Source organism: Arvicola amphibius, chromosome 4 (assembly GCF_903992535.2).
Source record: "Arvicola amphibius chromosome 4, mArvAmp1.2, whole genome shotgun sequence".
Taxonomy (NCBI): Eukaryota; Metazoa; Chordata; class Mammalia; order Rodentia; family Cricetidae; genus Arvicola; species Arvicola amphibius.
Genome location: NC_052050.1, coordinates 138,466,629 through 138,485,051, shown reverse-complemented (window position 1 = coordinate 138,485,051; position 18,423 = coordinate 138,466,629). Strand labels below are relative to the sequence as shown.

General features: G+C 45.4%; 1 protein-coding gene across 1 annotated transcript; it reads left to right on the top strand.

Moving 5' to 3' along the window:
- The first annotated feature begins 5,398 nt into the window (after positions 1-5,398).
- Positions 5,399-12,804, top strand: Mboat4 (membrane bound O-acyltransferase domain containing 4). The gene is made up of 3 exons (XM_038329123.1): positions 5,399-5,517; positions 9,764-9,988; positions 11,835-12,804. Exons 1-3 carry the CDS (start codon positions 5,399-5,401, stop codon positions 12,802-12,804), a joined length of 1,314 nt encoding a protein of 437 aa, XP_038185051.1.
- Positions 12,805-18,423: the final 5,619 nt, after the last annotated feature.

Genomic DNA, 18,423 nt, shown 5'->3' with positions numbered 1-18,423 from the left:
TTTGCCCGAGTGGGCTTGGCTTGTTGCACTCCAGCAGATGAAATTCACGCGCAGATTCTGCGGGGTCGTTTCCCGGGAAATCGTTCTTCACTTGGCAGTATTTACTCCAAGTCTGATCTAACCCCGGATTCCCTGTCCCTTATCGTTAGCTCGCTCTACCTTTAGTGGCTAGATTCCCGTTCCCAAGCCCCCTCCCCACGCCTTAGCCAGGGCTTTTCTCGTCAAAATTTCTTTTGAACGGGCTGGAGAGATGGCTCAGAGGTTAAGAGTACTGACTGCTCTTCCAGAGGTCCTGAGTTCAATTCCCAACAACCACATGGTGGCTCACAACCATCTATAATGAAATCTGGTGCCCTCTTCTGGCATGCAAGCATACAGGGAAGGAATGTTGTATACATAATAAATAAATAAATAAATAAATAAGTCTTTAAAAAATTTCTTTTGAACATCAAATCAAAATTTTAAACCTTGCATTCCGTGTGTGTGTGTGTGTGTGTGTGTGTGTGTATTTGGCTCTTTTTTTCTGACGGTCAAGACACGGAGCTAACTCTCCACCTCTAACTACTGCTATTCCCCTACCCGTGGCATCGTCTAATTCAGTGGTTCTCAACTTTCCTAACGCTAGGACTCTTTAATACAGTTCCTCATGTCGTGATGAACCCCCCACAACCATATAATTATTTTTGTTGCTACTTCATAGCTGTAATTTTGCTACGATTGTAAAGTAAATATCTGTGTTTTCCGATGGTCTTTGGGCGACCCTGGTCATTCAACCTCCCAAAGGGGTTGTAACCCACAGGTCAAGAACTACTGTTCTAATTCTTCAAGTCCCAGATGGCATATTCAGGATTCATTCTGAGAAGCAATCAGCAGAAGATATGAATCATGACAGTTTTGCAAGGAGTTGGTTTCTTCGGGACCTGCTGTGCAAGATCAAAACCTGTACAGCAGGCTGTGACTTTATATTTGGATGTCTAAGTTGCTGACCAAAAGTGGGGTTTTCCCCCACACAACTCTAAACTTTGGTGCTGCCCAGAGAGCTTCAGTTGATTGAATCAGGCCCACCCAAATTATCTGGGAGAATTTGTTTCCTAAAGATAATTTAAATTTAAAGGTAATGAGCTTGAATCACACCAAGAAATGCCTTAATGAGGGCCAGGGGTTTGGCTTAATTGGTACAGCGTTTGCCTAGCCTGCATGAAGCTCTGAGTTCATTTCCCCAGAGTCAAGTGGAACTGAGCATGGCAGAGCACACCCATAATCCCAGCCCAGGGGGCCCACAAATATTAAGGTCATTTTTGTTTAGTCAGAACTGTATATTGCTCCTGCCATATTTGAAGGAGCAATGTTGATTTTTACAGTGGTGTTTATCTCCTCTGATTGCTTAGCCTTTTTTAAAATTTTTCTAGTATGGTTGATTTGTTTGATTTTCGAGACAGGGTTTTACTCTCTGTAGCTTTGAAGCCTATCCTGGAACTCACTCTGTAGACCAGCCTGGGCTCAAACTCACAGAGATCCACCTGCCTCTGCTTCACAAGTGCTGGGATTAAAGGCGTGCGCCACCACCACCTGGCTGGTTGATTTTTTTTTTTTTTGGTGGGCTCGCAGAGGAATTTGTTTCTGTCTTCAGTAACTATCTTCTGTAGAGCTGGCTTAGTTGTCTTGTGTTCCTTTAGACTGTTTTCGTCATGGAAAGTTTTTAGTTTTCCTTTAGTTACAACAGGTAGCTTTAGTGAATGCGTTATTCTGGGACGGCAGTTGTCAGCTTTCAGAACTTGAAATAAGTCATTGCAAGTTCTTCTGGCTTTTAAAGTTTCAGTTGAACAAACTGCTGTTAATCTGATGGACCTGCCTGTTCATGTGGCACTGTGCTTCTCTTTTGCAATGTTCAGCATACTTACTTTTGTTCCGTAGATTAGTGTTTTAATTACAATATGGCAAGGGAGGTTCTTTTCTGGTCTGTCTAGTGTCCTAAACTCTTCCTGTGTGTGGAACATTTCCTTTGTCTCCTAGAACCTTGGGACACTTCCCATTGAAATTCTTTTGAAAATGTTTTCTATGCCTTTAGGATGAGATTCTTCACCTCGTATGCCTGTAAGCTGTAGACTTTGTCTTAGAATGCTGAGGAGATCTTGGGATTCCCAGTTATACTTTTTGAAAATTATTTCACCTTTGTCCTTGTTGGATTGTTCTTGTTTCTACAGATGTCTCTAAGATCAAATATTCTGTCCTTTCCTTGGTCTGTCTGTTTCTTTTTCCATGGGTTTCTTGTTGGGTTTTGTTGTTTTGAGGCAGGGTCTCACCCTGCAGCCCTGGCTGACCTGGAACTGGCAGTGTAGACCAGGCTTGATTGGCTTTGAACTCACAGAGATTTTCCTACCTTTGCTTGCTGAGATTAGAAGCATGTGGAACCATGCCTAGCCTTTCACAACTTCTTTTTTTAAACTTTAAATGCATTACTATATATTATCTTTTTCTTGCTAAGATAAAACATCATGACCAAACGGAACTTAAGAAAGAAAAATTTTATTTTTACTTATGGTTCCAGAAGGATAAGAGTTCATGATGGGGGCTGAAGAGATGGCTCAACAGTTGAGAGCTCTGGCTGCTCTTCCAGAGGACCCAGGTTCAGTTCCCAGCACCCACATGGCAGTTCACAACAAATAAAAATAAATAATTAAAAAAAATGTGTTGTAGTAAATTTGATGGAGAGACATAAGCAACAGTCCTAAGACCTAACTGAGCAAAACACAAGCAAGAGCAAAAACCTCATGAGACATATATGCAATAATGGAAGTTAAATAGTAGATAATGTGAGATAAAAGGAATTCTTGTGGTGTGAATTGCCAGCACAGCTGTGCCAAGGTAAAGGCAAAGTTCTCAGATCTCTCTGGCTCTAGCACCTTTTATGTGACGTCATGTGGGAGCTAAATAATAGAAATTTATTGTTCATAGTTCTAGAGGCTGGGAAGTGTAGGAGACTGGTCGTTTGTTTCCTGGCTGCCCAGACACGAATAATCACACAAAACTATATTAATTACAACAGTGTTTGGCCAATGACTTGGGCATATTTCTAGCTAGCTCGTACATCTTGAACTGACCCATTTCTATTAATCTGTGTATTGCCAGGAGGCTGTGGCTTACCAGTAAAGGTTCTGAGCATCTATCTCTTTCCATCACCTTGAGGATTAGGTTTTAAGGACATAGACATTCTGAACACAGCATTATGTAATAAAACACCACCACCCTTCTATTCTGATTGTTTATTTTAAAAAATTGTTTATTATGTATATCGTATTCTGCCTGCATGTATGCCTACAGGCCAGAAGTGGACATCAGATTTCATTACAGATGGTTATGAGCCAATATGTGGTTGCTGGGAATTGAAATCAGGACCTCTGGAAGAGCAGACAGTGCTCTTAACTACTACCCCATCTCTCCAGTTCCCCTATTCTGATTGTTTTTCTCCATAAGCACTCATTAGAACTCAAAATGAACTCATTAGTTCTTTTTCTGTTGTGGTTTGAAAGAACATGGCCCTCAAAGGGAGTGGCACTATTAGGAGTTGTGACCTTGTTGGAGCAGGTGTGGTCTTGTTGGAGGAAGCATGTCACTGTGGAGGAGGGCTTTGAGGTCTCATATATGCTCAAGCCACATCCAGTGAGATGGTCCATTTCCTGTTGCCTGCAAGATGTAAGACTCTCAACTAGCTCTCCAGCACCATGTCTGCCTGCACATCACTATTTGTGCCTGCATGTCACCATGTCCCACCATGATGATAATGAACTAAACCTCAGAACTGTAAGCTACCACCCCATTAATTGTTTTTCCTTTATAAGAGTGGCCGTGGTCTCTCTTTACAGCAATAGAAACCCTAACTAAGACAACTGTGTGAGGGCCTACAGAGCTGTGAGCCTGTTCTACCTTGACTGGAGTTCAAAGTTTGAACTTATTTTTGCTCTCTCAAAGTTGTTGACAACAGGTATGGCTACAAAGGAGAGATTCTAACATAGGGTTTGGCTAATTAGTATTTTGGCTGTAGAAGTGGATCCCACTCCACATGGACCAAAGGTCGAGAATTCAAGTCTATTCCTTCTATCATGTTAATGAAGTCTGTTGCCCCCCCTCCTCCCCTTTTGGAGTGAAGTATATAAGCATGTGGGAGAATAAACCAGGTGAATTCAGCATCCATGTGTTTCTGTCTCATATCTCCTATATCTATTCCTTTTACCTAATATTTCTTTTTTTTTTTCTTTTTTCTTTTTTGGTTTTTCAAGACAGGGTTTCTCTGTGGCTTTTGGAGCCTGTCCTGGAACTAGCTCTTGTAGACCAGGCTGGCCTCGAACTCACAGAGATCCGCCTGCCTCTGCCTCCCGAGTGCTGGGATTAAAGGCGTGCGCCACCACCGCCGGGCTTTTGCCTAATATTTCTAATCCTCATGCTCCTACCCTGGAACGTACGAGTTTTGTCAAAGCTGGCTTTCAACACAACCGTCTCCCCCAGAATGGAGAGTGAGACCCTAAATGCTGTTTGTTCTTTCTTTAGCTCCAGAGTGATGTGTGGTTGATAACTCCCTCCCAAATGTGTTGAGTCCTACTGTGTAAGGTCAGCCCTGAATGTCCCGGGCTCAGCAGCAGTCTCCACTAGCTAAGAGACGGCTTCTCAATCTTGTCTCGCTTTGAGGACATCTCCTCAGTATTACCCAGCCCTCAAATAAAGTACTCTCTTTAAGTGTTTCCTCCCCACAGTTTTTCGTCCTTCAAATCTTAACTTCTATAAATGTTTACTAAATACAAAATAGGTTTGTATCCCTATTCTGTGTGCTGGAGATGTTGCAATAAATGAAACAGGGCCCTGCCTCTTGAAGAGCTCTCGCTTAGCTTAGAGTGAAAATAAATTAATCAGGATGTAGGTACATGATGAGGGTGGGGAGGGTGCTGTTATGGAAGACAAGGCACTGGGAGAAAGGCAGTTGAGAAGAAGACTCTTGTTTTCTTTCTTGCGGATCTGCCTTCCTTTTGTATTAGTCCGGACCTGCTTGTCCACAGCAATAGATTTTGTTTTCATTAACTTAGTGAAGAAAATATGGGACAGCGTGGTGGCTGGAAAGACAAACAATATGCCACGTTGCCCACGAGGTACAACCTCTAGAGCGACTTTTCAGTAAACACAGCAAGGTGAGGGAACACTGCAGTGTGATTTGGTTTCCATAGCGAGGTCCCGTTATCAGGAAGCCAACCTGATATCCACTGCTTTATCTCCAGAGCTTCCATTTCATTGTGCTCCTTCAGGCCTTTCTGCACCCCGTAAAGAGGCCAGAGAGGGCCCGGCTGTGACTTCTCTTGCAGGAGGGCACCAGAGCAGAACTCTAGGAAGGACCGCGTGCTTCAGGTTCATAATGGATTGGCTCTGGATCTTCTTTCTCCATCCCGTATCATTTTATCAAGGGGCTGCTTTCCCCTTTGCACTTCTGTTTAATTATCTCTGCATCATGGATTCCTTTTCCACCTGGGCCAGGTAGGCAGAATGGCTCATATTGCTTTTCCATCTAGAAGTACAATAATAGGGTAGAAAGCACAGAGTGGTCTCTAAATGAGAAGGCCACCCATTAACTACTCTCAATTTGTTCTTTATGCACGTGTTGTGCTTAGTAGCCTTGCTACCAATCGTTGGGTGCTCCATAATGATTGTCTATAGATTAGCAGTGGTTCTCGGCCTCCCTAATGCTGAGACTCTTTAATAATATCCCTCATGTTGTGGTGACCCCCACCCATAAAATTATTTGGTTGCTACTTCATAATTAAATTTTGCTACTGTTATGAATCATAGTGTAAATATCTGATATGCAGGATATCTGACCTCCGAAGGGAGTTGTGATCCACAGGTTGAGAATCTCTGGATTAGCACAAAACTGATTCAGAAATTAACTTCATGTTTGCATTGACTCAAAAATGGACAGATAGAGCCGGGCGGTGGTGGCGCACGCCTTTAATCCCAGCACTCGGGAGGCAGAGGCAGGCGGATCTCTGTGAGTTCGAGACCAGCCTGGTCTACAAGAGCTAGTTCCAGGACAGGCTCCAAAGCCACAGAGAAACCTTGTCTCGAAAAACCAAAAAAAAAAAACAAACAAAAAAAAAATGGACAGATAGGTTTGTGTGAAATGGGAAGTGGAGAGACTGAGATGATTGATACTGGAAGTCTCGAAACGTCTACCTCTGTGCTCACCACAGATCCTGGTTAGTTTTCAGCAGTCTTTACTTTTGTAGGATTATGTGTGCCATGAAATTTAACTGTGTGGAAAATATAGCTTGTGTATACATCTATAACAAAGTAGGAGTGTTAAAATTTGCCTTTGGTTGGCTTTTTGTTTCTTTGTTTTTGGGAAATAAGTCAAAACAAATCTTGGTAAAGTCTACCTCAGTTTGATCTAAAATTGGTGTCACTGAAGAGCTGATTATACATTCTCTTTATGAGGCTCAATGCCTTAGAAGCACACTCTGTTTTGAAGAGGACTTAGTGGAAGATCCTTCTGAAAAGCCCACAGTCTACTGCCCAAAGCAATAAGCCTCCTAATTTTTCTTACTTAGGAAGCTAAGATTTTTATTTAGTGGAGCTGTGTGTGTGTGTCCATGTGTGTGCATGTGTGTGGTTTTCAGAGTAGAACCCAGAACTCTACACATGCTGAAAATGCTCTCTACTGCTAAGCACCACCTTTTAGACCTAGGGAATCATCTTAAGTAAAATCTAGCTGCATTTAATATTTGTAATTATTGAGTTTGACTAAATTAGGGTATGTTATCCTGTGTTCCCATCTTGTAGATGGCTCTTAACCTTGTTTCTGGGGGATGACGACAGGGGAACAGATTTTCGTTGTTTGTTTTGTTTTTGTTTTGTGAGACAGGGCTTCTCTTTAAAGCCCTGGCTGTCCTGGAACTCACTCTGTAGACCAGGTTGGCATCAAACTCAGAGATCTGCCTGCCTTTGTTTCTTGAGTTCTGGGATTAGAAGCATGCACCACCAGGTTTCAGGGTGATAGTTCTAAAGAAACTTTCTGTATACAAAGACTCACAAAGCATTAAAGCTTAAAACTAAGGATTAACTCTAGGGTTGAGATTGTCCTTAACTCTTGTCCTGTTGAGTGTTTTTTAGAAATATTTATTTATTTTGTGTGTGTATGTGTGTGTGTGTGTGCGTGTGTGTGCAAGAGCTGATAAAAGTTACAAGAGGGGCATCAGATCCCTGGAACTGAAGTTGCAGATGCTTGTGGCCCACCCTGTTTGGGTGCTTGGAAAGAAACCCAGGTCCTCTACAAGAGCATAACCACGCCTAACTACTGAGCCACTTCTCCAGCCCCAAGACTGTTGAGTCTTAATTTTCTCTATAAGTCCTTGTATATGGGAATAAGCTTCCTGAGACACCTGTCCTTACCTATAAAACACACACACACACACACACACACACACACGCATGCACGCACGCACGCACACACGCACGCACGCACGCACAAACACAAAGCCTGTCTCTTGTACCTTGCAGCCAAGTTCACATCCGTGCTGGGAATGGAACCCAGAGCCTTGGACATGCTATCAAAGGCTCGCTACCAGAGTCACAGCCCTAACCCTCGCCTTTGTTTACTTTTTTGTTTCTGAGGTAGGGTCTCAATGTATACCTCAGGCTGGCCTTGAACTCCTGCTTGTGCGGTCTCAGCCTCCTCAGTGCTGCTCATTACTAGCAGAAGGCCTAGAAATGAAATCAGTAAGTTATGCATCCTACACTGTAGACACGTGTAGGTATTTGATGTTCCTATGTGCACATGGGAGTCATTCTCATTCAAACTGCCACACAGAGCAAGTGAAGGCTTAGGTATAGTGTTAATCGGGGTGATGAGGCAGAGGCTCAAAAAGGAAGGCCTACGAATGCTCTGGAACTTTTATGTCATCGAGTTCCTCACACTGAGGCATCTGCTGGTGTCCCAGGAAAGTGTCTGTGGTTGACGCGTGTCAGGCACTGTACTCACACCCCAGGATGTGTGGCTCTGAGTTCTGAGTACTAGAGAGAAACTTAAGCTTTGATCGCCCACCTCGCTGCACCTGGCCTAACCCATCAGAATTGCGGGCATTCTGATGCCTGCCTCCAGCTTTATTCATTTGTCAAAATCGAAATAAAAACCTCCCATATAATGCAGAAAGAAGAACCAAGTCCACACGAAATGGACTCTCCCAGACTTTGCACACCTTCCCCCTTGAGGTTTCTGAGCAAGAACTGGGACATATACTGTTGCTTCGAGGTGGGCACCTTACAGTGCTGAAGAAGACGCTACACTTTTCTTCCCTGGCTATCTGAACGACTGTTCGCCATCATGGAAGACATGTTGACCACGTGACTACTTCAGTGGCAATGAATCTTTACACTAGGAAGGCAACAATATAAAAAAGAAAACTGGGAGCCGGGCGGTGGTGGCGCACGCCTTTAATCCCAGCACTCGGGAGGCAGAGGCAGGCGGATCTCTGTGAGTTCGAGACCAGCCTGGTCTACAAGAGCTAGTTCCAGGACAGGCTCTAAAGCCACAGAGAAACCCTGTCTCGAAAAACCAAAAAAAAACAAAACAAAAACAAAAAACTGGGGAAAACTGACTAAACAGACAAAGCCATGCCAGATGGCTTCTTTCTTTTCTTTCTTTGTGGGTGGAGGACTTGCTAGTTCCTCCGCACCCCCCACTTTTTTAAAAAAGTATTTATTTATTATGTACACAATATTCTGTCTGTGTGTATGTCTGCATGCCAGAAGAGGGCACCAGATGTCATTATAGATGGTTTTGAGCCACCATGTGGTTGCTGGGAATTGAACTCAGGACCTTTGGAAGAGCAGGCAATGCTCTTAACCGCTGAGCCATCTCTCCAGCCCCCAGCACCACCCCCCCCCACTTTTGTTCACAGTGCTTCTCAGTTAGATCGTGAGTGGTCCCATCGGCGAGCTGTCTGGGACTGTCATAGTCATTGTTCTGTTGCTGTGGAGAGACACTGTGACCAAGGCAAGTCTTATAAAAAAGAAAGCATCAAACTGGGGGCTTGCACGGGTTCAGAGGGTTATAGTCCATTATCATCCTGCCAGGAAGCATGGTGGTAGGCAGGCAGGCAGGCAGGCAGGCATGAGGCTGAGACTTTACATTCTGATCCACAGGCAGAGAGACAGAGAGAGAGACAGAGAGAGACACACACAGAGAGAGAGACAGAGACACACACACACACACACACACACACACACACACACACAGAGAGAGAGAGAGAGAGAGAGAGAGAGAGGAGAGAGAGAGAGGAGAGAGAGAGAGAGAGAGAGAGAGCGAGAGCCTGCCGTGGGCTTTTGAAACCTCAAAACACACCTCCTCCAATAAGTCCATACCTACTCCAACAAAGCCACACCTCTTAACCTTTCCCCCAACATTTCAATAACTGTGGATGAAGCATTCAAGCATATGAGCAGGGAGGGGGCATTCTCATTCAAATTATCACAGATTCTTAGTGGTTACAGTCACTTGTATGACACACATGCCAGAGCCACCAGGGTCACAAAGGGAGGAAAGCATGACTTGTCTCCCGCGGCGGGAGTTTACAGGGGACGTGGGCTTTATTCCCTTCAGAACGGATGACTCGCTGAGGCGACACATGGCTTCTTTACATGTTGTATGAAATTCCTGGGGATGATGACAGTGGAATTCCTTGCTGTACTGTCCTAAGAGTCACCTCCGTGGTCTCTTCTCTTTCAGGTACCTCTTTCTCCTGGCTGGAGGCGGTGTCCTGGCCTTGGCTGCCATGGGTCCCTATGCTTTGCTCGTCTTCATCCCTGCCCTCTGCGCCGTGGCTCTGGTCTGCTCACTCGGCCCACGGGAAGTCCACAAGCTGACCTTCGGCTCTCAGATGGGCTGGCAGACCCTGTGCCACCTGGGTCTTCACTACACCGAGTACTACCTACAAGAGCCTCCGCCTGTGGGGTAAATGCGGCCCTTGGTTTGGTTGTACTGAGCCAATTCTAATCCTTGCGCATCCGGGGAGCATGCTCTTAAGCTATTTGGCTTCTCCCAAGGCTCAGTCTCTTTTCCTTAGACAAAGAGTAACGGAGTTGGCATAGCTTTCTTGAAAGGCTGTGGCGGTAGAGATAATCAATGCAAAAGCGGCTCCGTAACTGCACAGAGCCATTCCGTGCTGATGTCCAGAGACTCAGTTATCTGGCACTTGCTGTAACTGTCATTGTGCCTGGCAGTGATGACAGTTTGTTCGTCTCAGCCTTGGAAGTTTGGGCCCAGCCAAACCACAGAGGGCCTGGCTGCCACCGCCGTGCGTTTTCTTTACTCCGGCTCAGCTCTTTCATCTCTCCTTCCACCCCCAAGAAGGATATCGACCCCATCTAGGGGCCAATAAAGAACAAAACCCAAGAGCTAATTACAGACTAGAGGCGTGTCATGAGCCAGGGGAGTTGACAAGGTTAGGGGAATAGGTAACTTTGTCTGTGTTCCTGGTGCCCCGTGGCTGTCTGCTGGCATAGGTCTGTGCCACTCGGAGAATACAGGCTATGTCAGCACAGGGCAGGTCCCCTGTCTGGTTCTAAGCTATTAGCTCACTGGAGTTGCCACTCCCACTGCATCTAGAATCCTTTGGGAATTATTATGACAAACCAGACTTGGTGACACCTGCCTGTAATCCCAGCACAAGGAAGTGGAAGTGGGAGGATCCAGAGGTCAAGGTGATGCTCACATAGCAAATCGAGGACCAGCCTGGGATGCGTAAAGCCCTGTCTCAAAAACAACAAACAAAAAAAATAAGGCAGTATTCGCCAAGACTTCAGACTTGCAGGCTAGAGAAATGGTGCAGCGGGCAAGAACGCTTGCTGTGTAGATAGATCTTAGGACCTCAAGAATGCATGGACAAAGCTAGGCATGACTGTGTGTGCACTTGCCACCCCAGCTCTGTGTGTCTGCTGGGGGAGGAGAGGTGACAGGAGGACCACGGGGCCTGATGACAACCACTGTCATTGTATACCAAAGGAAGAGGGTAGACAGTGGTAGAGCGGGAAACCCATCCCATGTTCTCCCTTGGCCTCCACACATGCATACAACACACACACACACACACACACAGATATACAGATACAGACACACAGATATACAGATACAGACACACACAGATACATATCTCTCATACACACAGACACACAGACACACACAGACGGAATACATCTCACACACACACACAGAGACACACACTTAGATACACACAGACACAGACATACACACATACAATCTCACCCTGATGCAAACGTCAATTGCTCATGAGCCACCGCTCACCCTCATGCATTTTTCAGTGCATATCTCCAGTCATCAGAATATCACAGCCGGGGCCTGACTTTTATTTAAAAACTTCAACTTCTGGCCTCCTCGGGCACATAAGTATTACACAGACTTACATGCAGGCAACACATCCATACACATAAAAATAAAAATTTAAACACATTATATATATGATAGCCAGTCGGATATGGTGGCACAATGCATTCAGAGATAGTCAGGAGTAGCCCTGGGAGCCCCAGTTCAGTCAGAGCTACAAGTGAAACCCTATGTCAAAAAATTATCGTCAATATTCCTAGTATTCCTCATCATTTTTCCCCCATTTCTAACCAATGATTAGTGCTTTTGCCCTGGAATAATGTGTGTGTGGTTCTGATAGAATGTAAGAGTCTTTGTGGAGTATGATTTGCTATGAGATCTGTGGGCAGGTCGGGCCAGGAGTGAGAGAATAAGTCCAGTGTGGCTTCAAACATGGATTAATTTAAATCTCTTTCAGATTCTACGTTGCTCTTTCTTCCCTCATGCTCTTGACGCAGAGAGTCACGTCGCTCTCACTGGACATTCGTGAGGGGAAGGTGGAGGCAGCCTCGGGCGGCCTGGGGAGCAGAAGTTCTTTGTCTGAGTGCCTGAGTAAGGCTCTGCCCTACTTCAGCTACTTGCTCTTTTTCCCTGCCCTCCTGGGAGGCCCCCTGTGTTCCTTTCAGAGGTTTCAGGCTTGCGTTGAAAGATCAAGCCCTTTGCAGCCCGGTCTCTCTCTGCGGGCTCTGACCTGGAGGGGTCTGCAGATCGTCGGGCTGCAGTGGCTCAAGGTGGCGCTGAGGAGGATGGTGAGCGCAGGAGCCGGGCTGGACGACTGCCAGCATCTGGAATGCGTCTACATCATGTGGTCCACAGCTGGGCTCTTCAAACTCACCTACTACTCGCACTGGATCCTGGACGACTCTCTCCTCCATGCGGCGGGCTTTGGGTCTGAGCCTGGCCAGAGATCTGGGGAGGAAGAGGAGGGATACATCCCCGACGGGGACATATGGACACTGGAAACTACCCACAGGATCTCCCTATTCGCGAGGCAGTGGAACCGGAGCACGGCTCGGTGGCTCAGGCGGCTCATCTTTCAGAACAGCCGGTGCTGGCCGGTGCTGCAGACTTTTGCCTTCTCCGCCTGGTGGCACGGGCTCCATCCGGGACAAGTGTTTGGTTTCCTATGCTGGTCTGTGATGGTGGAAGCCGATTATCTGATTCACGCTTTTGCCAGTGTATGGTTCAGCTCCTGGTCCCTGCAGCTGCTCTATAGAGCCTTCACTTGGGTCCATACCCAGCTCATCATCGCCTACATAATGCTGGCCGTGGAGGGCAGGAGCCTTGCCTCTCTCAGTCGGCTGTGTTATTCTTATAACAGTATCTTCCCCGGGGTGTACTGTGTTTTGCTTTTTCTATTAGTGAAGAGAAAACAGAAACGTAACTGAAATCTTTCCTCTGCTTTCCATCTCATTCAGCCATGAAACAGAGCTTGGAAAACACCAGAGCTCAGAAAACACCAGAGGATGCCTTGATGATTAATCAATTTTTTTTCAAGATAAAAGTTTTTAAGTATTGGATGGATAAATGTGATGGCTGGCCACAGAAATGTACTTGCTGGCTGTGGTTGTTTGAATAAGAATGGCTCACAGAGGTTGAAAGGGAAATGCTTAGGGAGTGGCACTATTTGAAAGGATTAGGAGGTGTGGTCTTGTTGGAGGAAGTGTGTCACCAGGGGTGGGCCTTGAGGTTTCAAAAGCCCAGGCCAGGCTGAGGCTCTCTGCAGCTTGCCTGTAGATCAGGATGTAGGCCTCTCAGCTCTTATTCCAGCACCATGTCTGCCTGCGTGCTGCCATGCTTCCTGCCATGATGATAATGGACTAACCCTCTGAACTGTAAGCAAGCCCTAATTAAATAGTTTCCTTTATAAGAGTGGTCGTGGTCATGGAGTCTCTTCACAGCAATAGAACAGTGACTAAGACACCTACATTTAACAGGCTATTCTGTTGCTACTGGGATACAAAGCAGAGAAGCATATGGACTTAGTTTTCTAGATGTGGAAGTGAAGTTTGTATCAAAATGTAAGGTGTGTGTGCAGGGCATAATTCAATGAGTGTGTGCCCATCACGTGTCCTAGGTTCAATCCTTATCACCACATCCCCTCCCCCCAAAAAAAACCCAACAAAAAAACTCACAACCCAAACCCAAAACAAAACAAAAACCCAGATAAAACCTCCAACCTCTACAGGGAAACCCTGTCTTGAAAAACCAAAAAAACCCCTCCAACCTCCAAGTACTATGAACCACATGTTAAATACATGGAGATTCAAATGCCCAGTGTCTGATGGGCCCCATTGACTCTGGAATGTGGATTATAGTAATCTGGCATGAACCGTCTTTTCATTGCTATAGTGGAATGTTAGAGACGGGCTAACTTATGAAGAAATGGAGGTTTATTTAAAGACACAAAGTCTAAGATTGGTTGGTCCTATGGGTTTGGCTTCTGTTGAGACCCTGATGGTGGATGCTGTCACATCACAGCAGAAGCAGGTAGGGATGGTGGCTCACAACTCAAACAGAAAACCAGAGAGCTGTCAGGTCCAGCACTAGCTTTTCCTAACAATCCTCTTGGGAAAAACACTGAGAGGCGTCACCTTCAACTCTTTGGGGGACAGGACCCCATTGGGGTCCACACAGTGAGACCCTGCCTTAAACAGACGAAAACACTCAAATCAGCCAGAAAACAAAGAGAATATCAGACACAAAGCAAAAGTGACAAAATTCAACCGTGTGCTAGTACTCTGTCCCACGAACTCATCCCTAGCCACAAGCTTGAAAAATTTAGTCTATGTGGCCATCCAAATTCTGAAAATGTCTCTTACATCCTAAGAGACTGGAACGTTTGCTGGACCTCACGGCTGAGCTGGTAATGCACCTTGAGGTCACGGAAGACTTGTGTCGGCTCTCTTACTGTATACTTAGACTGTTGGCTTAACCTGCCTTTAAGAGGACAACATAACAACCAACTTTATTTGCCCTGGACTTCCCACGCAGCCAACTTTTACAACCTAAGCTAATGAGTAGCTGTAATCTTAAATTATATGCTCTTCTGTGTCCTTGACCCAGGTAATGCGGGTGTGGTCAGGTGCTGAAAGCAGCTGTCTTAGGGTTTCTATCACCGTGAAGAGACACCATGACCGTGGCAACTCGTAAAAAGGAAACATTTAACCGGGGCTGGCTTACAGGTTTGGAGGTTTAGTCCATTATCGTCGCTGTGGAAAGCGTGGCGGGGTGCAGGCAGACATGGTGCTGGAGAAGGAGCCGAGAGTCCTACATCTGGATCTTCAGGCGGCAGGAAGAGAGAGTGACACGGGGCCTGGCTTGAGCTTCTGAAATCTCAAAGTTGAGAGAAATCTCTTAAGATCTACCTTAAACATTGAAAGCATCCATTTATTGGTTGATAAACAATAATACTTGCTATCTGGATCAGCTGGGAGCCAGAGACTTAATCCCTATTAAGTGTTTCTGCAGATTATCCCGTTTGTTCTCCGTGGGCAAAGCCCTTTGTCAGGGACAGACACAAACAAAACAGGGCAGGCACAGATACAGCCTCAAAGGACAGACAGAGGACAGAAAACATAGAGCAGGAAGCAGATTATCCAAATCTGGACTCGCTGTCAGTTAATTGTCTCCAAGGGGAAGTGCTTTTCTTTCTTTCCCTAATGAGACAGCAATGCATTACTGGCAAACCTGAAGCCAGTCACTAATGTGTTTAATCCATGCAGGACTAAACTTGGAAATTTGGATAGAAAAATAGAAAGGCTCTTATTATTCCCAGAGGAGAAAAAGTGGAAAACCAACCTGTGTCGATTATTGCGTCATCTTGATTCAAAGATGGCAGAGCCATCTGGGAAGAGGGACCCTCAGCTGAGGAGCCGTCTCCATTAGGCTGGATGGAGTGTGGGCATTTCTGTGCTCCTAAGCTGTGGAAGAAAGCAGGCTGAAGAAGCCCCAGAAGCTAAGCCTGTCTGCAGCAAACCTCCATGGTCTCTGCCTTGAGTTCTAACCTCAGCCTCCCTCCGTGACAGACTGAAGTAAGGTGAAATAAGCCCTTTCCTCCCCAAGGAGGAAAGCAAGAACAAAAACAGCAACAGAAACCAAACTAGGACACCACCAAACACTTAGTAACTACTTATGTAGTTGTTGAAACCAAAGCCGACTGAAATGTAACAAAGGGAGAGACCCACTGCAGAAGGCAAACAGTCTCGGTAAGAACTGTAAGGCAGCGGTCCTTCCTTCCTTCCTTCCCCTGGCTCACCTTAACAAACATTTCTTATATTCAACACATACCCACGCATGGTTTCAGAACCTCCAACGTAGCCAGGAAGTAACACCACACCTGTGGGCACCTGGATTATATATAATTACTCTTTTTTCTTTAAAAAACAAAAGGCATGTGTTGTGTGTTCATAGGCATATATGTGAGCACTGGGTATCTTCAATTGTTCTCCACTTTATTGTTTGAGACATGGTCCCTCACTAGAATCTTGAGCTCAAAGGTTCAGCTAGATTGGCTGGCCAGCAAGTCCTTCTGCCTTCCCAGTGCGGCTGTTCCTTCCCAGCGTGGCTGTTCCCTGCTTTCATGTAGGAGCCGGTGATTGAACTCGGGTCCTGATGCTCGCTCCCCAAGCACTTGACCTACTGAGTCGTAGCTCCAGCCTGACTTTTCTTTAAATCAGCTTTATGTCAACTCACTTTTTCTTCACAGTTTTGGACGGTTTTGAGAAACCATCTCACTGTGCAGCCCACTTTAGACTCAAACCAGGACTCCCCTGCTTCCATTTTCTGAGCACTGGGGTTACAAGCCTCATCGCCATGTCCAGTGCACTAATTTTAAGCCATTCTAGCACACGCTAAAAGAAGCACACGCTTGTTCAAATAAAAATGTCTGTGTGCCAACTGAACGAATCTGCTTACCTGGGAGGACTTCCATTGTAGAAGGCATTGTACAGGGACTATACATGTGCAAGGCCCTGGATTCAGTCTCCAACACACACACACACACACACACACACACACACACACACGGGGGGGGGGGGGGGAGTAGAGAGAGGGTGAGTGAGTTAATATAGGTCATCTAGAAAAATACAGGCCCATGAGACTTATTCACACTGAGGCAAGGAGACAAACCCAAATCTTAGCACAGAGCGCATGGCCCAGCAACCACCATCTGATGAACAGAGATGGCAGACTCTGTACAGTCTTACCCAGAGCAGTTTTCTGTACTTCTTCTCAATATCCAACAGCCCAGAAGAGCCAAGGTGGACACAGGATTTCCCTCAGCCGGAAGTGGTCAAGAGGTACTGACTGGTGGCCAAGGAGGGTATAAGGATCTATGAACATGTCATTATGATGGCCATTCTTTGGCTAACTCAGAGAGGTAGTGCGGGGCGAGGGACATGTTACGTGGCAAGAAATTTAACTATCATTGCAGCATTATTTACAGAAAAGGAAATTTGGGAAAGTTGACGATTTAGAGCATTAAACAATAACACGAATTAAATTATGATTGATGGTCACAGAGATTAAAAATGAGTACTTTGTATGGGGATGCTTCTGGAGAGCTGTCTGTTTGGGTGTATTCAGCTTAAGAAATATCCTTCAAGATGTCATTAAGGCTTGTGGTTCCCTCTCTCTCTTTTTTCATATGAATATTTCCATATATATATACATATATATATATATATTTCAACATATATATATTTCCTTTGAGCACTTTTCGCAATTAGTGAAATGGTTCTGAGGAAAATTTTAAAAGAAATTGGTCAGTAAAAGTTAAAATGCTCTGGCAGGTCACTTTTTACATTGAGTGAAATGTTAAAAATTTTAAAAGAAATTGGTCAATAAAAGTTAAAATGCTCTAGCAGGTCAGCAAGGAGGCTCAGTGGATAAAAAGTACTTGCCCAACGACCTGAGTTCAATTCCTGGAACCCACATAAAGATCAAAACAATGACAGTCATGAAATCCTCCTCTGACCTCCACATGAACGCTGTGGGATGTGCACATTATGCACACATGCAATTATAGTAAGTAAAATTTTAAAATGCAATTTGGTGAACAAATAAAAATTATAAGGAAGAGAGGGGGCAGGAGTCCCGGAAAGGCAGGGAGATGGGGGAAGGCAGGGGGAGGAAGCTGAAGCTGCCTCAGTTTCCTGCTGAAGCCCCAGGAAGAGTCAACAGGAGAGCTCTGCCCCAGACACCCGCAGCTCCACAGTCCTGCATGCCAGGGCAGTCTGGAATTGAGCGCCGCTCTGCCAACGCCGCTGCTTCTCAAATCTTCCCTTTTGGGAGTCTTCATAGTTCTCTCCTTACAGAGACAAGGGCTTGCATCCTTTGATCTGTTTTGAGGTGTCTTATCTCACCATTTAGGTAAATGGGAGACTATGTGCTCCAATTTATGTGTTTATTTGCTTACTTAGTTTTCTTGAAGGTCTCTGTAGTTCAGGCTGTCCTCAAACTTGCAACCTTCCTTCGAGAGCCCTGGAACTACAGACATTAACAATGCCATGCTTGAAGTTTTTAAAAAACGACTACTTTAAAATCACTGTTCTGAGCAATACACTTGAAAGGAATTACTTTTACTTATATTGGTGACAAATGCCAGTACTAATAGGATGTATGGCCTTAACATCACATCCCTCTCCTGATGGGAGACCAATGTCTTCAGTTTTCACTGTTCCACTGGTAACTAGGTCTCAAAGATGCGCCTGTTCTGTATACATGTTTGTGAGTGCATGTTTGTGTGGAGGTGTTCGGGCACACAGAGGCTACAGGTATGTTAGCTTCCTTCCTCAATTGTCCTATCTATACCTTATTTTTGGAGACAAGAGTCTCCCAAGAAACCTGGAACTCAGTTTTGACTAGACTGGCCGGCCAGTGAGCGCCAGGGATCGGCCGCTAAGTACTGGGGCTACAGATACTCATTGGCTCACCTGGCTTCCTATGTGGGGGTTGAGTGTCCACCCTGGTCCATGAATACATAGCAAACACTCCTCCAGCTGAGA